Source organism: Marmota flaviventris, chromosome 17, assembly GCF_047511675.1.
Source record: "Marmota flaviventris isolate mMarFla1 chromosome 17, mMarFla1.hap1, whole genome shotgun sequence".
Taxonomy (NCBI): domain Eukaryota; kingdom Metazoa; phylum Chordata; class Mammalia; order Rodentia; family Sciuridae; genus Marmota; species Marmota flaviventris.
This window is the reverse complement of record NC_092514.1, coordinates 14112847-14133708: the sequence shown is the minus strand read 5'-3', so window position 1 is coordinate 14133708 and position 20862 is coordinate 14112847. Positions and strand designations below refer to the sequence as shown.

Sequence of the window (20862 nt, the reverse complement as noted above, 5' to 3'; positions counted from 1 at the left end):
ACAGTATGGATCATTTCTCCCTGGTGCCGTGTGTTTAGGATACTTTGCTCTATGATGATGGAGATGTAAGCTTCTTTCATTCTGTTTTTTCTTTTTTTGGTTAAGTGTTTTATTGGTACATGATTTATGTTTCATGCAATAAAGTTCACCCATTTGAAGCGTGCAAATGGTATTTAGTAGTGTAAATGGTTCAGTGGTTTTAGTATAGAGTTGTGCAACCATTAGCATAATTTTATTGTAGAATATTTCATCACTCCAAAAAAGAAACCTTGTATCTCGTAAGCAGTCATTCTTCCTTCCACCTCTCCCTGTCTCTTGGCAACTGTCAGGCTACTTTGTGTTCCTGTGGATTTGTCTTTTCTGAATGTTCCATGTAAGTAGACTCATAATATGTGGCCTTTCAGGTTTGACTTCTTCTACTCAGCATCACATTTCAGCGTTCATCCATGTTGTAGCAGGTGTCAGGACTTCATTCCTTTCTTAAAGCTAAATAGTAATCCACCATAAGGCTAGACCACTTTTGTTTATTCATTCCTCTGTGGGTAGACAAAGTTGTCTCCATTCTGGCTATTGTGAGTTGTATAGTTGTTTATGTACATGGTGAACAAGTCTGTGTGTGGTTGTGCCTTCCTTTCTCTGGCCAGATGAGGAAGCCCCATGTTGACACAGGCATCCACTGTCACCTCCATGGTGGGAAGGGAATGTGGAGAATGGCACCTTGCCTTTTATGTTTGATAGAGAATGACACACCTTACTTCTCTCTCATCTTATTGTCTAGTCCAGTGCCATGACTGACTTCAGAGGGGTTGGGAAAACTGTTGATGGCCCTAAAGGAAGTGAGCTGGAAATTCATGGTGAAGAGAACTAATACAGGCTGGGGCTGTAGCTCAGTGGTAGAGCACACGCCTCCCATATGTGAGGCCCCGAGTTTGAACCTCAGCACCACATCAAAATAAATAAATAAAAATAAAGATATTGTGTCCATCTACAACTAAAAAAAAAAAGAACTTATACTTGGGGCTGGGGTTGTGGCTTGGGTAGGGTCCTTACCTAGCGCTGGTGAAGCACTGGGTTTGATCCTCAGCATAAAAAATAAATAAATAAATAAAAAGGCATTGTGTCCACCTACCACTAAAAATATATATATGTATACACACACACACAGACACTCCCCCAAAAAGAAAGAGAACTAATATTCTAGAAGAGAAGGGACATTTCCAGGCCCAGAATGACTTGTTCTGTGTACACAGGTCACTCTGAAAAAGGTTCATTAGTAAAATTGGGGTTCCAGGACAGATATTACATGGGTTGACTGACCTTGAAAGCTGCTTGGTGAGAAGACTTTATATCTGCCAAGGTTCATCCTAGGTGAGTATGATGATCTGGGAGCAGAGAAGGGCAGCCACATGGAAGTAATACTATACTGGACTGAGGTTGAGGGTTGGGCCATTTTGCATTTTTATTGGAGGCCATGTGACTTAGTGGAGCCCAGAACCTCATCCTAGCTCTGTAGTTTGTCTCTTCTCTCTTCACTTATAAAATGCTTCACCAACAGAACTATAGCAAGACTGATGCTGTGAGCCACCTGGGCCAGTGCTGACCACTCAGAGGATTACAGCTCTAATCTTGGTATATTTCACCAGCCACAGTGGAGCCTTTGGGCACTGCATGACTAGGCCTGGACAGTCTGGTTCTTTTGGCCTGGTTATCTCCTTGGTGGCCGAAGGAGGAGGGGACAGCTGGAGGTGCCTGAGGTGGGGTGGGGTGTTGTGTTGGTGGCAGCCATGTGGCCAGTGCATATTTCAAGGGCAAATGAACAGTTCTTCCTCAATCTCTCAGCACAAGAAGTTTCTAAAGGAGAACATTTTCTGGGCATGGGAACAACTGGGCAGATCCCCATGATGTACTCAGTTGTCAGTGTTGGAAATGCACCCCTCAATTATTATTTTCCAAACAAAGCAGGTCAATGGCAGTGAAAACACTGATTGAATAAAAGCATTTGGCTAATGGAGATAAAACCAGAAGGAAAATAACAACTTTCATTTCCTTTTGGTTTTTGTGTTTTGACATTTGGCAGCATACTTCTAATCTTTTAAGAATTAAAAAAATTATATGGTATGCAAACTTCTGTTTGTTTATGCTTGTTAAATTTAGTGTGAAATAGACTAAAGATTCCTCTCCTATTCCATGTCAGCTTGCTCTGTTTTGTTTTTCTTGTAAAGCTGTGTGGTCAAGGGACTAGTGGGATGTAAGAGACCAATCAAAAACCTGTGGGGGCACATGGGAACCCCTATAGCAGAAGTAAAAACATTTAGCCTTATTTCCTACAGCTCTCTCTGGTCCTTTATCTTGATGATGCTCACAGGCTGCCATTCCTACTTTACGGATGAGGACACTGAGGTTCATGGAGGTGACTAAAAAAGTGGTGGTGGGCAGACCTGTGATCTTTCCACTGATTTGTTTTTTTAGGGCTATAACAGTGTTGATAGCACATGTCTTATATTTAGTGTGGGCACTTGAAGGGTCCTTGCTTTGGAGGTTTGGTGAAGGTGTGGAGGCTCAGAGAGCTCAGAGGAGGGAGAGTAAAGTGAGGAGGTAGGGGCTTTGGGCACTGCAGAGTCATTCATTCCTATAGCAGATGTGTGCCAGGCATTGTGCTAGGCCCAGCATGTAGCGGTGAGGAGATAGTCGGGGACGGGGACGCTGTCCCCCAGGAGCCTGCAGTTCACAGGTTGTGGAAGGAAGGAGGGAGTGTGGATGGAGAGCCAGAAGTTCAGGCTAGCTCCAAGGCTTCTGACTCTGTCAGCTGGACAGCAGATGGTGGATCCTGGGCCCCCTAGAGGGATAGGAAATGGGTGGATGGGCTGCATAGTAGTCAGGGGTGGTGGGTTCAGTTTCCTTCTGAGACTTGCATGACGCAGAGATGTGTACAATGGCATCTGAACCATTCTTGGTGTTCATTAGTAGGAGAAGGCATGGTCCTCCGGAGCCTTGCACTACTCTGCACAGGTGCAAAAAGCGGTGATCCTCTTGCCTTCTGCTTCCCTGGCCATGAATGGATCTCCTGTGTCCACCTTGTTCCTGTCCCTTCTTGGGCTTTGCTATCACTCACTCTTTCCTGATTTGTTTCCTTGTCCCAGGTTTCCTATGCTCCCTCCCCTGGCCCTCAACATGATCCACCTGGATAAACATGCTGGCCCCATTTCCCCTCCTGCACCTCTTAGGTGCCAGCTGTCTTCATTCTCCTTGTCTGTTTTGCCAGCACCTCCAGCTACATTTGTCTGAAATAAACGCTAAATAGTCTGCCTCTTCCCTTCCCCTGAAACCTCTCCACCTTTACTTTCTGTTAAGGGAACTTTTTGTCCTCCTTGCCACTCCCTTCCCTTCACTCCACCCATCCTGACTTTTGGTTGTCAGTGCTCTTTCTCCTACTCTGTGTTTTTGGCTATCTCCTGCTCTTTCTCATTCCTTTGCCACACCCAGATTCAGGCCCCAGTGTCTTCTCTTTCTGTTCTGGCGACTAAGTGTCTTCCTGACTTCACTCCTCCCCCTGTCCTTTCTCCCCCATTGCTTGATGAGGATTTCAGAAATACCGTTCTGACCACGTCAGTTCCCTGCTCCCAAACAAAACAAAAACCAGCTTTAGTAGCTTTGCCTTCAGCAGTATTTCCCAACATAATTTTAAGTGGCATGCAATTGAATGTTGTTAGTTTTAATAGTTCTTTATCTTGAAAATGCCAAGGTACTTTGGCAATTCCTCAAAGAATTACACATCTAGTTAACATAGAATACAGCAATTGCAGTATATATATATACCCAGGATTGCTGAAAACACATATATCCATCCTCAGCACCACCAAAACAGATAAAAAACTGGAAATAACCCAATGTCCATCAACTAAAGAATGGATGAACAAAATGTGATATATCCATGCAATGGAAAATTATTTTGTCATTAAAAGAAATATGGAGTACTGATACATAATGCTACATGGATGAACCTTTAAAAGATGATTCCAGAGGCTTGGAATGTAACTCAGCAGTAGAGTGTTTGCCTGGCATGTGTGAGGCCTTGAGTTCAATCATTAACACCAATAACAAAAAACAAATAACAAAACATGATACTAAGTGAAAGAAGCTGCACACAGAAGACCATATATTATTTGATTCCATTTATATAAATGAAATATTCAGAATAGGCAAATCCATAGTTTCAGAAAGTAGACTTGTAGTTGCCAGGGAATCTGGGAGTGGGCAGTGACTAGTGCCTGATAAAGCACATGGGTTTCTATTGGGGATGATGAAAATGTTCTGGAATTAGTAATGATGGTCATGCATGCTGTAATCCCAGCGACTTGGGAGGCTGAGGCAGAAGGATAGCAAGTTTGAGCCAACCTGAGCAATTCAGTGAGACCCTGTCTCAAAAAAATAAAAAAAGGGCTGGGAGTACAGTTCAGTGGTAAAGTGCCCCTGTGTTCAATCCCCAGTACCACAAGGAGAATTAAAAAATCAAAAAGTCATGATGCTTGCACAACATTGTGGATATACTAAAGAGAGGGGAGGGTGTGGAGGGAGAAAGAGAGGGAAAACACTGAATTATGCACACCTTTATTGAATTTTATGCAGGGTTATGTCTCAATAAAAACAAAAAGATACCTCCTAATATCATAGTAGTGATACCTGATGTCAGATGTTGTCATTCAAATGAGTATTTAAATTTAAAAGCATATTAACTTAAAAATATTCAGCAGACAGTGGTATGGCTTGTAGTAATGATTCACTGACAATGATTCCCAAGAGTGTAGGGCATGCAGTAAATGCTTTATCAATGGTAGCTGTTTAATTCTCTGGAGGAGAAGGCAAGAATCTTTTTTTTGTGTGTGAATTTTTTAGTCGTAGTTGGACACAATACCTTTATTTCACTTATTTATTTTTATGTGGTGCTGAGGATTGAACCTAGGGTCTTGCACATGCCAGGCGAGTGCTCTACTGCTGAGCCCCAGCCCAGCCCAGAAGGCAAGAATCTTGAAGGTGAATAACCAGAGTTGGCAAGTCTACATTTCTTAGCATCTCTGGTGAGGAGGCCCTGGCCATGCAACCTTGGCCTATATCTTGGTGTGTCTGTCCCATTCTGCTTTCTCTGTGTCACTCCCTGAGGGCTTCTGCTCTGCCTCCTCTTTTATTCTTCTCATTCGTCCATAGTATTGCCACAGGTGCACTTGATGGCCCCATGTCTATCCAGGTCTTCTCATGAGCTGCCTGGAGCACCCAGTTTGGAGTCTCTTTTTGTTGTCCTTTGAGGGGTTGCTGTTCCCTACCCAAATTGGAGTTCACATCTTGTGCTTCTGTAAATACCCTGAGCCTGCTGATGTTGCCTTCTTAACACACTTCTTTGAGTGTGTGTAAAGTCATATCTAGTATCATCTTAACTATTGATACATCTTTGTGATGACAAAACAATGTTATAAAATAGGACTGCAAAGATAATTTGAAGATAGGGTGCAGGGGCTGAGGCTATGATAGTGGTGGAGCGCTTGCCTACCATGGGTGAGGCACTGAGTTCCATCCTCAGCACCACGTTAAAAAATAAAAAACACCCCCCCCCAAATAAACAAAAAATAAAGGTTAACAATCTATTTTAAAAAGATGCAGTGCAGAGCCTTGTGGGGTGGTGTAATCCCCCCAGTGACTACTAGGGTGTAGCTCAGTGGTAGAGCACTTTTGGGCTCAATTCCTAATACCAGAAGAAAAAGATAACAGTATAGAGAGCATTTTGTCCTCTGTGAATGAGCAGTTCTCCTCTTAGGAACATACTCCTAGAAAACCTTGTTACAGGTATCCCAGGAGACACACCTGTATATTACAGAGGTATTTGTGATTGTAAAAATCTGTAGGTAACGGAGATGTCATCCATAGTAGCAGGAGAGGCACATCATTAAATAGTAACACAGTCATATTCTACAGCGTGAAAGTGGATGAGCTGCAGCTTCTATATGGAGCAATAGGGAAGAAACACAAGAAAGTGGCGAAAGACCATATGATGTTTAGGTTTATAATGTTTGTGATCCAGTTATTCTTTTCTTTTCTTTCTTTGGTACTGGGGATTGAGCCCAGGGGTGCCTATATCCCCAGCCCTTTTTGTTTTAACACGGGGTCTTGCTAAGTTACTTAAGGCCTCAGTAAGTTGCCGAGGCTGACTTTGAACTCGTGATAGTCCTGCCTCAGCCTCCGGAGTTGCTGGAATTACAGGAGTGTGCCACCACCCCCAGCTTTTTTTTTTTCCTTAAAAGCAAAGGACTAACTGGGCATGGTTGCGCATGCCTCTAGTTCCAGCTATTCAGGAGGCTGAGACAGGAACCATCTTGGGCAACATAGCTAGACTCCCACCTCAAAATAATAAAAATAATAAGTAAATAGCAAGAGTGAAAACCTAGAACTCAGACTGTTTGCTCTCTGCCCCCCAGAGGAGGTGAGGAGAGAAGGGGGCCCCATGTGAACGCTGGTTGGTATTCTAGATCTTGAGGGTTGTGGGCTCTTTTCATTTGTGCTTCATATGTGGCTTGCACTTATTCTCTCTCTCCCTCTCTTTTTCCGTGTTGGGGGTTAAGTACTCCCACTGAGCTACATCCCCAGCCCCACCTCCTCTCTTTTAAAAATTTTGAGACAGGGTCTTGATCTCCTGCTCCAGCCTCCTGAGAAGCTGGGATTATAGGCATGCGACATTGTGCCTGGCTACACATGTGCTCTTAAATTACCCAATAGTACCTAGTAAAACATTTAAGCAAACAGAAGAGCAACAAGAAAACATTAGGGCTGACTCCCGCCTTTTCTGGGGCCAACTCTGACGTTTAAGACTTAGGAAGGAACATTTCCTCCCAATGTAGCCAGTCAGTGTTGCAGAGTAAATAAAACACTGGGAATGTCTCCAGCAGCAGAGGAATGAGGGAAGTAATATTTTTATCCTGTACCAAAAAAGGAAGTTTACCTTGTAGCATAAAAAGGACCATTTTTTTTTTCTTTTTATTCTGAGTGACAAGGACCATTTCAAAGGAGCAATGCAGACTTTTTAGGTCACTAAATTTGATGTGCCTGATCTAGTAGAAGACATTATTATAGCCAAAGGGACATAATTTATTGAAGAATGGAAGCTTAGAGAAATACATTTTTAAGAACCATTTTGGAGTCTGTATGGTGGTGTCTCAGACTCTTCCTAACTGAGACCACAGTATTGCCAGTCTATGGACCTTACGTATTTTGAGGGAGAGCCTTCTTTGAAGAATGTCACAGCCCCTTCACCTTTGCAGCTGCCCTGGAAGGAGCTGGGAATGCCAGGTTCTGATCCTGGTCTGGCACTAATCAGCCCTGGGCCTTGTTGTCTGTACATGGTGAGTCCTGAGGCCCAGCCCACTGCAGAGGTTTGCTTCTGTTTTCTGGACTTGGTGAGCTAGCTGGGGAAAGAATCTCCTGTGGCTTGTTGAACAGACTAGGAAAACTTTATGCTTCCCTGACATCTTCTGGCTCCAAACATCTAGATAAGAGGGGCCTTTTCAGGCTTGAAGATTTAGCAAGGAAAAATTTGTTGTTTTTTGCGACTTTTTTTTTTTTTCTTTTTTTGGGTACTGGGCATTGAATCCTGGGGCACCAGGGTCTCACTAACGTGGCCTCAATCTTCTGATCTCCTGCCTTAGCTGCTTGAATTGCTGGGATTACAAATGTGCTCCATTCTATCTGGCTCTTACAGTTTTCATTGCTGGATTTATTTAAAGCCAGAAAGAATAAGAATAGGATTTGGGCTGGGGATATTGTTCAGTGGTAGCCTGTTTTCCTAGTATATGCCCTGGATTCAATTTCCAGTACTGGAAACAAACAAACAAAAACTAAAAAAGAAAAAAGAATAAGGGTTAAGAGGGTGAGACCAGAAGCCACAGAGGTGGGATCAGATCCTGGTCCACCATTTGCTGGCAGTGCAGCCTTGGGCCAGTTGCTTAACCTTTCTGTTAATTTCCTTTTCTGTAAAATGCAGATAAGAATAACTTCCTGTAGAATTGTTATGAAGAGCCAAAGAGTAAATACCTGTGAAGTGCATAGTAAGGGTTTAGTTAGAATTTGCTTGCTGCTGCTTTTTTTTTGTACTAAGTATTGAACCCAGGATGCTTTACCACTGAGCCATATCCCCAGCCCTTTTTTTATGTTTTATTTTGAGACAGGTCTCTCTACGTTGCTGAGGCTGGCTTAGAACTCATGATCCTCCTTTTTAGCCTTCCAAGCCACTAGGATTATAGGTGTGTGCCGCCACAGCCAGAGAATTTGCTATTTCTACTTGGAGAACCCCTTCTATTTTCTAGTACTCTTCTAGTTCTGATCTGTTACTAATATCAGAGAGCTAGCACACTTGAGACTTTGGGAATGCCAGCTGCAGAGAAGACCAGGCAGGACCACTGAGGGTGGTTAGCAGGTTGCGTGCATGTCTGGAAGGAGAGACTCGCATGGTAAATCTACTGTGCTGCCAGGCCAGTTCCACCTTGCTTCTTGTCAGGGAGAAGCCTCTGTGGGCTTCAAGTCCTGCCAAATTGGCCTCAGGGACCTGCTGAGAAGCAACCCTATAGACATATGTACCTGGACAGGCCAGAGAAGAGGAAGCAGATATTTGGATGCCTATCATTTGTCAGTCCCACAGCATCTGGCACAGCAGCTGATGTTCATTGCTTCTGCTTTCCAGATGTAGAGATAGAAGCTCAGAAGAGTGCATCCTCTAGCCTCAGGCCACACAGCTGGAAAGGCAGGATGCTGGTCCCTGTAGTGGGAGGAAAGACTACCCATTTGAGTCCTTGGATGCTGTCCAGGCCAGCTGGTGTTGCTTCCGAGTGCAGGCTGGGAAGGGCAGTGGGTGGCTGCTCCTTGGTGCCCCAACCTTGTTGGGTGCAGGCTTCAGCAGCTGTTCATTTTGTAGTCAGCACTTATTAAGTACCAGGTGTGACCATGCCTGTTTCCTGGTGGTGTATTACTGGGCAGGCATTATAGCAGCTATTTTCTTACTTGAGAGAGAGAGACCAAAGGAAAGCAGAACTAGGAGCATAGCATCAAGGTGTACCTGAGTAGGTGGGATAATGTATTTTTTTTTTTTTTAATCTTTGGCTACTGTGTCATTCATATGGTAGGTGCTTATTGAGCACTTACTGTGTGCCAGATGCTCTTCTAGGCATTGGAGAGACAGTGGTAAAGAGGCAGGTAGGGCTCTGCCCTCATGAAGGCAGGTAGAGCCAGAGTGACATGAACAGATAAATAGGCACATAAGCAAGAAAATGTCAGATAGAGGAGGGGCTCTGCTGAAAATGTGAACTGGTGAATACGACTGCCTCTGAGGAGGCAGTGTTTAAGCTGACATCTGAGTGACAAGGAGCCAGGCCGTGACAGTCACAGGAAGGACAAGGACTGGCAGAAGAAAAAGGAGGTGTGGTAGAAGTCAAGACAGAAACCTGACTGGCAGGCAGGTTTCTTTGGAGTGACAGCAGCATATTGTTCCAATAATAAGAAAAGTGACTGGAGCAGGGTGCAGTGGCACACACCCTGTGATCCCAGCAACTTGGGAGGCGGAGGCAGGAGAATCACAAGTTTGATACCAGCCTCAACAATTTAGCAAGGCCCTAAGCAACTTAGTAAGATCCTGTTTCAAAATAAAAAGAGCTTGGGATGTGGTTCAGTGGTAAAGCACCCCTGGGTTTAATTCTCAGTACCAAAAAAAAAAAAAAAGTAAAGTGACTGGAAAAGAGAGTATAGCACACAGGTGGCACAGAAAGAGTTAACTTTCAGGACCGGCCCTTCCTCAGGGAACCCCAGGGGCCCAAAGTTAGGATGGTTTGGCTCATTTGAGCATATCTGAGATGAGCCTGTACTTTTGATCTCTGAGGTTCTGGCTCATCCCTCCAGCCCCAGTGATGGTGAGATGAGTTGGGAACCAAGGTCAGCTTGTGAGACTCGGGGACATTAGCCATCATTACCAGAAGTCTGAGGAAGTAGCTCCCTTTGCTGCCTGCAGAAATCTACCTGGCTCCTTCTGGCTTCTCCACAGCTGCTGTGGGGAATCCAAGCCCTTCCCATAAGTACTGGTTGCAGGGTAGAGGTGAGCTGACCATTCACTTTTCTTGAGCTGTGGTCTTGTGCGCACAGGGTGAAAACACCTGCTCCTTGGCAGATTCCTTCTTGGCTCGAATCCTGTGCTCCCTCTGAGAAGAGTGAAGTCACAGTGTTGTTGGAAACCCAGAGACAGTGGACGTCTGGCTGAGGGCCCTGTGGCTCACCCCCCTGTACTTCCACATTCTCTGGCTTCTGGAGATGGTGACAGCCCAGCACTTAGCACCACCACAACCACTAGCCAGGTCTAAATTAAGCACAAAATCATGGGAACTTGAAAATTTCCCATGCAGCTTGTCATTTTTTTTTCAAACATCTCAGGCTGGAAAGTTGTACTGCCTAGCAATGGTAATCCATAGCATGGCCTGCTTTGGGGAGGGGACCCAGTCTCTGGGTGTGTGTGGCCCCATTGTCTTTCATCAGTGATGTTTCCAGTGGCAGAGTCACTGTGTATTAAAAACGGAAATTTCTTTGGGGGTCGCATGCTGCTTTCCTGGGAGAGGAGAGGAATTCTGAGGGCTGCTCTTCACACTTCCAAAGCCCAAAGGGAAGCCCTCCTTTGCCCTCCCACGGAGCCCTGTAGGCCTACAGAAACATCTGTCTGATTGGCTCGTGGCCTGAATTTTAGTCCCTTAGACTATGACTTGTGGCTGAGCTCCCCATGATACCATGGAGATGGCAGGGAACAGGGCCACTGGTCAGAACCGTGGCTTTTAGAACTGAAAGGTTTGGGAAGAACATCTGGTTTACCTCTGTCATTTTAGAAGCAAGGACCTGGTCACTGGCTTCCTTGATGCTGCAGAGCAGTTATAGCATCGCATCTTGGTCCGCATATTTCCCTGTTTCTCCTAAATCTGGTCTCTGTACCACTGCACATCATTTGCTTTTTTGCATGATTTATTCTCCCCTCCCAGTGCTGGGGAGAACCTAGGGTGTCCTTCATGCTAGACAAGCACTCTGCCACTAAGCTTCACCCCTAGCACCTTTTTCATGATTTTAAAAGAATATTGTCCTTGATTTGGTCATTTGTAAAACTGTTGAATAAGGGTGAAGGGTGGAAGGGAGGTAGAGGAATATTAAAAGTTTGCTTGTTTTCCTTGAATGTCTGCTTTAGGTGTCCCCTTTGTGCAGTTGTCAGGGTGTTTGATCCTCGACTCAGGAGGTTGCAGCTCATCATGCCCCATTCCCTGGGTCAGCAGCAACAACCAGAACCAGGTCTCTTGACCCTGCCCTTGCTTCACACAGTCTTTAAAAATAACCACATTTTGCAGGGCACGGTGGTGCATGCCTGTAATCGCAGTAGCTCGGGAGGCTGAGACAGGAGGATCGTGAGTTCAAAGCCATCCTCAGCAATGTCGAGGCGCTAAGCAACTCAGTGAGACCCTGTCTCTAAATAAAATACAAAATAGGGCTAGGGATGTGGCTCAGTGGTTGAGTGCCCCGAGTTCAGGCCTTAGTACCAAAACAAACAAACAAACAAACAAAAAACCCTCCAGAAAAACAAAAAAACAAACAAAAAACCCCCACATTTCACCACTAATATAATCTGTATTCATGGGTGGCTCTTCCCAGAGACAAAACGGTTGGTAAAGAACAGTGAAATTCTTTGGCATGTTTTTTGGCACTTGATTGCTGCTTTTAGGAAAATTAAGGTCACTTAAAGTTTCAGGAGGCCATCTGATATATACTTGAGCTCTCTTGTGCTTGTTGGAATGACTGACGGATCTTGGGAGAAGCTGCCCAGGTGGCTTCTTGTTAGAAGGCCTTCTACTTACCTGAAAGATGATGTTGATTAGCATGGGGCTTGGCTGTCCCTACACAGTCAGCCCTTTACATCTCTACCTTGATATAGGTGGACTTATACTCCAGAGAAATGAGTGTGGGCAGTTTAACTTTACCTGGCCTACCATATAGAAGGCAAAGTCAAATGTTTGTTTTCCCTAAAAAATTTTTAAGTATATGAATGCAAAGGTTTTTTTTTTTTGTTGTTCCAATTAGTTATATATGACAGTAGAATGCATTTTTGACACATCATACATAAATGCAGTATAACTTCTTATTCTTTTGGTTGCTCATGATGTAGAGTCACACTGGTTATGTAGTCATATATGTACATAGATTGATAAAGTCTGATTCATTGTACTATCCTTCCTACTCCACACCCCCTTCCCTCCCTTCTCTTCATTCCCCTCTACCTAATCCATTCCCTATCTAATATTATTCCCTAGCACACATACCCCCTTATTGTGAATTGACATCTGCATATCAGAGAAAACATTTGGCCTTTGGTTTTTTAGGATTGACTTATTTCACTTAGCATGATATTCTCTAGCTCCATGCAAATGCCATCATTTCATTCTTCTTTAAGGCTGAGTAATATTCCATTTTGTATATATGTCACATTTTTTTTCTTCATTCTTCTGTTGAAGGGCACCTAGGTTGCTTCCATAGTTTAGCTATTGTGAGTTGAGCTGCTATAAATATTGATGTTGTTGTGTCACTATAGTGTGCTGGTTTTAAGTCCTTTGGGTATAAACCAAGGAGTGGGATAGCTGGGGCAAATGGTGTGGTTCCATTCCAATTTTCGGACACTAATATAAAGTTTGGTTTTGGTTTCTCTAATCAACATAAAGCCATTGGAATGAAGATGCTCAGGTTCCATTAGTGAAGAAGGTGTTGCATTTGGGCTGAAGCTCATTGTTTTTCCTGGTGAGGGAAATAAAGGAATTTCTCCCTGCTTCTACATGAGCCACAGTTCTTAGGCTTTAAGTTAATGCTAACGTGGCTGAAGCAGAACCATAATAGTCCTTTCTCTTTAGGCTGAAATGATTACTGTTGAAAAGAATGTGGTACTGTCCATATTGTCCTGACTGGGCTGTTGTCTTCTGGAGGGTCTGTCATGTGAGCTGCTGTCTCAGCTACCCCTGACTGGGCCTCCTTGTAAAGGGCCTTGTACCCTTTTCCCCAGGAGGAAGATGGAAGTGTTTGCTTTCTCATAGATGGCACATAAAGGGATCAGAGCCAGTTAATCAAGGATTGCAGAATGTCACCCACATTTCCGGTTCCTGTGCATCATACCCCGGACCCCTAGCCCCGCTTCAGTGTGCCTAAAATCATCTGGGGAGCTTGTTAAGAATGCAGCATCCTCTTGGTTCTACCTCTTTTCTATCTCTGGATTTTCAAACAGGCTCCTAGGGTGTTCTGATAAATATGGGCTGTGGACTATACAGATGTGACACTGGGGGAAACATGGACATGTCCGTTCTCAAGCTCACTCTCATCTGCTTTTAGAAGGATGAAGTATGTGTGAAGTCATAGGAGCTGCCATCTGATGTGGGATGTTCAGTCAATCCACTCAATCATATGTATTGATTGGGACTGATTTGCTACAGTCACTGTTGAGTCCTGTGACTGTTAGGTTTAGGGAGAGGGTATTGAGGGACAGATGTTGCTATTTCTTCACAGCAGGGCTTTATCCTTGATAATGGAACTGAAAAGTAACTGCCCAGAATTTCCTTAGGAAGCACAGGTGAAGTCACCATGTTTTGACAGTGTCCTACCTGGGTGATTCAGAACCTAGAAGAATCTGTCCCTCATGATCAGGAGTACCAGATTTGAAAGGAATTTCCCTATTCAACTCTACATGTCCTTGGAGCACATTTTTATAGACTTCTTGCCTCCAGGGGCATATCAGCCTTGGGTTGTTATTCCCCTATTAGTTGTTTAATTCAGTTACTTTATGGTTCCCATCATACATTGCTCTCGTGAAAAAGTAGATGATCCCAAACTTTGGGGATGCTTCATCACTGGGGAGTGCTGAGAATCCCTGGGAATACACAGCCCTCTATGTCAGTCTGCTGCCGGGGAGCCTGGCATTGTCTTTACACTTCTGCTTGAAGCCCACTGGGAGCTGAAGGAACAACCATGCTCTCTTTGGCTGTTGCTGGCTTTCCTCCTCTTGTCCTCTCAAGCACTTGTTGCATAGGACATGCAGTTGCAAGTGACAAAAACCCCACTGAAAGTTACAAATGACTTCTCAGTTACATGAGAAGGGATGAATGGCTTCAGATATAGATGAACCTAGAGGTACAAATGATGCGATGTCTTTCACCCTTTCTTTCACCCTCTTCTTGCTTTCTCCTGTACTTATTTCAGTTTTAGGTAACCTCTGACCCTGGCCTTGTGGTGGCTTCTAGCAGCTTAGCAACCTCCTGGCTTCCCATTTGTCTCAGGTCCCATCCAGAGAGGGTTCCAGGTGGCCTAATCTGGATTGTCAATATACCACCAGGCTGGGGTACTTTGGTGCTTTAATTGACCCTGCCTGAGACCAGAGCCTCTTCTGGCCAATCCCTGAGAATGACTGAGGCACCCTTTCCAAGACAATTGGAGATGTTTGTTGCACAGGTAAAACCAGCAGATTCCATTAACAGGCTGAAAATTAAATATTTGGCTTAGAAGAAGGCTTTTCGTTCTGGAGACAAAATGTAGAGAAATGAGTCTTTCTTTCCATACTGAAAATATTGTGGATTTTGATGGTGGAGTCCTTAAAACTCTCAAGGACTTCCAAAAAGGCTAACAAATCATTCTTTTTGTTTGTTTGTGGTGCTAGGAATTAAATGCAGGGCCACCCAGTACACCAGGCAAATGCTCTGCCAGTGATCTTTACCACCAGCTCTGGGCCAAATTCTAACTTATCTCCCCCTGCAACATCCCCAGGCCAGCTAGGATGTTCAGTTTCTTTGCTGTTGGTTGGAATTTTATTGACTCACAGTGATTAAGAGTGGCTATCTCAGCCTGGTATGGTGGCACACGCCTGTAATCCCAGCTACTTGGAAGTCAGAGGCAGGAGGATCACAAGTTTGAGGCTAGCCTGGGCAACTTAATGAGGCCTTGTCTCAAAATAAAAAAATAAACAGGACTGGGAATATAGTGCAGTATTAGAGTGCCCCTGAATTCAGTCCCTGGTACCATAAATAAATGTATGTATGTATAACAGAATTGTACAAATTCACACAGTGACATTGTCCCTTTACTTTTCAGTATGTAATTTATAAAAAGAAGTTCTCCCACCTTTCAGTGGGGGAGTTCTCTTTTATGTGAATTTTTAACAAAGTTTTATTTTTCTCCCGTTTTCACAACTCCTCCTTGTCCCGCTGTCTTCCCCATATCTGGCCTGGAGTCCTGAAGATGTGGTTCACATTTGTGAACTGGTCATAATTCCTAGGTTTAAATCAAATAAGGATCCCAGGAGGTAACAAATTCCTGTTCTAGTGGCTTTTGCATGTGCTCAGCAGGCTGGAAATGGAAGAACTGGCAAACTGGGATGGAAAGTAGAGCAAGCAAACTATTGAGAAGAGAGAACAAAACCAAAAACTCAGGTTTTGGAATAATAGGATATGTCCTTGGGAGGTAGAGGAACACGTGTTGGAGGGTGGGAGCTTGCTTTTGGGAAGGTGTCTTGGCAGATATTTGCTGAAGAAGAACCACTAAGTATTTACAATACAGTCCTGGGGTTGAAGAGGAGAAGTTTGAAATGGGAAAATTAGAGTCTGGGGTGTACATGGCTCAGTTTGCCAAAGTCATGGAGGTTCAGGTGTTCTGTGCCTGTGGTCATTGCCAGGGTCCTGCAGCTTGGCTTAGGTCACCCTAAGTTGGAATTGGAAGTTTCAGTTTGCAGCATCTTGCTTGGATAAGGTGCATAGCCCTGTTGACCTGGAAACACGGTCCCTGAGGCACCTCTGGTGTCTTTTCAACTAGTGGGCATTTCTTATCCCCAGATCTCTCCCTTCTTAGCATCTGCTAATTCTGAAGGCTGCTCTTTCTATAAGCTTTAAGAAGATAGCAGAAAGTTATGTCAATTATATGGTCTTTATTTTTCAGACTGCAGTGCATATTTTATTAGCTTTTTCCTTAGGAAGCTTGAATATTTCAGAGACCACCAACAGGTGTCTGTGCAATTTGAACCTGTTAAAGAAAGACCCCCACCTTGGTCAACAGACCTGACGTCTGAATTGTTCAGCATTCCTTCCTTGGTCAGTGTCAAGGAAACAGGCACTCTGGCTCTTGCTCACAGGAGTCACTGTCTTTTCTTTGTCACAGGCTTACTAGGCCCAGTGGAAGCCCTGATGGGGCTTCACAGTTTACCCCAGTCTGCTGGAGGATGCTGGGCCCAGCTGTTAGACTTCTGCCACGTGGCACTCTGTAAGATGGTGGGACTAGAGGAGGGTAGCAGAACCCAGGGTATGTTTCTCCCTTGGGGAAGTATTCTTTTTTCCTAAGATATTCTCAACCATTCAAGGTCTTTTTACCAACATTATTTGCTCTAGTGCTTAATTGAATTATGGAGAGAGGTGTTGAGGCCTCTGCAAGGGAGAATCCCAGCTCGGCCCACTTCTCTTGGAGTGGAGGCAGTCATCCCGCCCAGCTGAGAAGTGTTAGGGTCCCTTGCATATAGTAGGGCCCCTATAAGTGCATCTGAACATTACTACTGATTTTGACACATAGCTATCACCCCTCCCCCCACCCCTTTTGTTGATACTGGGGACTGAACCTAGGGGCAGGGACATTTTACCACTGAGCTACATCCCCAGTCCTTTTAATTTTTATTTTGAGACAGGATCTTGTTAAGTTGCTGAGGCTGGCCTCAAACTAGCCATCCTCCTGCCTCAGCCTCTCCAGTTGCTGGAATTACAGGTATGTGTTACCATACTCATCAACACAATATGTACTCTGTAAGCTGGGAGATACTCACTATAAATCAGAGTGTTCTTTTTCCCTTTGTCAGACCCGTCCCATTTCTGCCAGCAGTATATGTTGCCCTATGAATGAAAAGCCTACTTAAAGCAAATATGCAGGTCACTATAAAAAAATATTTTTATCTCTGGTCCTCTGATAGGCTTTGGAGGATTCACAAGAGCTGGCCAAGTGGGCAGAGAGGCAGAACATGCCTGCCTTCAACCAAAGTCAGTTCTGTGGCCATAGACAGAGTCAGAGACAGAATCCTGAGCGTACTTGAGGTCATGAGATGGTGGATGAAACTTTGTGAGCTGTCCCTTTCTTGTGTGGTGATATGAAAAGTGGCCATTATATTTCCTGTGCCATCCTTTTGTTTACTTGTTTATTTTGATAGGTTCATTGCCCATCTGAGCTTTAGATGAGAAAACGGAGACTGTCTTTGTTTCTCTAGTAGAAATAGCACAGCAGCATGGTGGAGAGGAAAGGCCATTTCAAGAGGAGGTGGCAGGTCCTGGACTACACAGGGGATATATCTAGAGAAGGATGCTGGCCCAGCTGGGTGACTTTTTCTGCCAGACAGTTGACAGTGATTTTCTTTTTCTTTTTTTTTTTTTTTTGTTATAGAAACAGATTATTTATGAGACAGTAGTTTTCACAAGCTTGATAACAAGCAAGACAGAGATCCTGGCCTGAAGGAACCCAAATGGCCAAGAAAGTGGTAGTGATGATTGGAGCCCCTCACTTTCTGTCTAGTCTCCAGCTGTTCTGCTTAATCTGTGGCCATCTCTGAAGTCTTCTGGGCCTTAGAATCCTCATTTTGTAGATGAGGAACCTTTATCCTCTGCAGGATTATGGCCTTCTTGAGGATAAGGACACTTTCTAATCTCTAATATTATTTATTCAACAGTGTTATTTCGTGTTGGGCACAGTGCTTGCTAGGTGCTGGGTACTCACTGTGAACGAGGCAGATGGGGGTCACCAAACTTGAGGACCAGAGCCTTGTGTCGGAGATGTGGACCCCGCTTTAACTCCGTAAGTGTTTCTCATCTGGAGGAAGAGGGGATGGGTGTGTTTGGAGTTCATGGAATGCATATCTCTGGGCCTCAGTTTTCTCCTCTATTGAGTTGAGGGGGTTGGGCTCCAACTAAGAAGTTTTAAGGCTGTGTTAGCTGGGTCAGATGCCTAGGGTCTTGAAAGTGGCGGAGGGAAAGTTGGTTGTCATCCTTGCTCTAGAAGACCAGAGATAACCCTCATTAGTTCTCGAGCAGGGAAGGTCAGAAAAGAAGTAGCTCTTGAGGAAGAAGGCCAGGGGACCAAGGCCAAATGTTCAGCAGTTTTAGAGGTATAAACGAGCATTTTGGATTAAGATAGCCCTAAATTGAGAGGCTACATATAATTTTAAAACTATCAGAATTGAGCTTGGGGTATAACTCAGTGGTAACTGAGTGTGAGGCCCTGTATTAAAGCCCCAGTGTAAAATATAAAATACACATATCAGGACCAATTTCCCCAGCATCCTGATTCTTTCACAGTACCCAGCAGTGAAAATAGAACCCACCAAATAGCCATTTTAGTGGAAGACTTTCTTGGAAATGGAACAATAGTTACAATGTTTACTTGAGTTTAGGTTTTACTCATTATTAGCTGACATTATCAATTTTACTTATTATTACTGGCACTATTGATTTTATCTTAGTTTTGAAAGCAAAATGGACTCTCTCACATCGTAAGGAGGCAAGAATATGTTAACTATATACACAACCTGCCCATTCTTACCTAATACCTGCAGTTTATAGAAGTGTCTGGGCAAGGATCTCCCACCGTCACAGGGTGCTCATATCAGCAACCAGATCACCGTCACAGGGTGCTTTTTCTGTCTCTCTAGGTCATGGCTTCCAGCTTCTTGGACCTGAGGCTCCAGAGGAGGAAATGACTGTTCCGGGCTCTTGCTCCAGCTCAGTTACGGAAACTGGACCTTCATAGGGTGTGGACTTACAGAGAGAACAGGAAAGTTTCTCTTTGAAGGGCTTTAAATTTGTAACAAAGAAAATAAAAATGACGACTTCATCTATCAGACGACAGATGAAAAACATTGTGAACAATTACTCAGAGGCTGAAATCAAAGTCCGGGAAGCCACCTCCAATGACCCATGGGGACCATCCAGCTCTCTGATGACCGAGATTGCTGACCTGACTTATAACGTGGTTGCCTTCTCGGAGATCATGAGTATGGTGTGGAAACGGCTCAATGACCATGGCAAGAACTGGAGGCACGTGTATAAGGCACTGACCCTGCTGGACTACCTCATTAAGACAGGCTCTGAGCGTGTGGCCCAGCAGTGCCGTGAGAACATCTTTGCAATCCAGACCTTGAAGGACTTCCAGTATATTGACCGTGACGGCAAGGACCAGGGCATCAATGTGCGTGAAAAGTCTAAGCAGCTGGTGGCCCTTCTCAAGGATGAGGAGCGACTGAAGGCTGAGAGGGCCCAGGCTCTCAAAACCAAAGAGCGCATGGCCCAGGTGGCCACTGGCATGGGCAGCAACCAGATTACCTTTGGCCGCGGCTCCAGCCAGCCCAATCTCTCCACCAGCTACTCAGAGCAGGAGTATGGCAAGGCTGGGGGGTCACCAGCCTCCTATCATGGCTGTGAGTAATCTAAGCCCTTCCTACCCTGACTTAAATGGGCACCTTATGTAGATGCAGTACCCAGGGCAGCAGGTAGCCTGGGTTGCCTGGGGCTGAGGATGTGGCAGCCACTCTAGGACTTGATTCTGTCCTCAGTTCTCAGCTTTTGCATACTAGACAACAGTGCCCTAGTCTGGGTTGAGTTATGTTCACAAAAGGGCTTTCAGTCCCTTGGCTGCTCTGTGGGTTTCATTCTGTGCATCTGGGCAGGGTGGCTCCTGTGTTCTCAGGAGAAGATGGGCACCAAGGCAGGTCTCATTAGCTTTTTCTTCTGAGAAGGTTTGCCAGCATAGGAATTGCCTACTACTACTCAAGTAATGGGGAGCTGATTGATAACTAGGGGGAAATGAATGCTCTTTTTTGGTAATCTTGTTTCCTTAATCTGGTATTAAATTTTTTTTCTGTTGACTGAGCTGTAGGTCTCTTGAGTGGCTCAGTGTATTCTACTTCAGCATCACAGAGCATGGAAATTGGGTGTTTCTGTTTTGTGTAGAGAGGGAAAATTGCTAAAAAACCTCCACAGGTTGTTAATGTGAGCAAGGCTTCTTTTCCAAACATGCAAAAGGAGTGCTCTGTGATTTGGTTGTGTGGTTGGCTCTGCACTGGACAGGGCTGGTCTTTTTTCTGGTTTTGCTTGTCAGTTCACTTTGGGTATTTGTCCTGTGTTCGGAAGTGATTTCAGGGAGCAGAAGTAGAGTTTAAGGCCTGTTAGAAGCTAATGTCCTGAACCACATTTGGCATCCTGGCCAAGGTCTTAGGAATAGTGCCCCTTCTCCACCCTTCCAGTGCTCTGTGGCCATGGTGCGAACCCCACATTGAGATAGTTGGCTTTGGTGGCTTTATATAAGGATAGGGAGGTATAGAGCTGGGGGAGTGCAGAAATTGTATTTTCTGACTACAAAAACAAAAATGCAGATTTTTATGCTCATGCTTTCTGGAATTAGTAACACTATATCAGCATAACAGTAAACATTTTTTTTGAAGAGTTATTTGTAGTTTGGCAAGCCGGTCAACTCTTGCTTAGTCAGTGGTTCTGTCATCAGACCACTTGCCAACATTTCCTGCTTTTGCAGGTTTCAGTTTGACTTTGTCCCCTTACCACAGCATTTTAAGAAGTGTGTCAAATGAGAAATTTGCATATCAAAGTCAGATTTTTCTGCCTCTAGGAATTCTAAGTTATCATCAAACTTGGAGCAGTTAGAGTTTTCTTGTCCCATTTTTAGTTATTGTCATTTTCTCTTGGTTTAAACTGTTCTTTTTAAGCAATGGTTGTAACCTTCATGAAACCACTAGAAAATAAATGGTTT

General features: G+C 44.4%; 1 protein-coding gene across 3 annotated transcripts in view; it reads left to right on the top strand.

Annotated features, from left to right (window-relative positions):
• The window catches only part of Epn2 (epsin 2), an 87961-nt gene that overhangs the window by 20886 nt on the left and 46213 nt on the right, over positions 1 to 20862 (top strand). For all 3 annotated transcript variants that reach the window (XM_027922308.2, XM_027922309.2, XM_071602969.1), the window contains 2 exons: positions 17774 to 17898; positions 18752 to 19516. In XM_027922308.2, the coding sequence (XP_027778109.1) occupies positions 18922 to 19516 (595 nt within the window). In that variant the 5' untranslated portion in view covers positions 17774 to 17898; positions 18752 to 18921. The remainder of the gene's footprint in view (positions 1 to 17773; positions 17899 to 18751; positions 19517 to 20862) is intronic.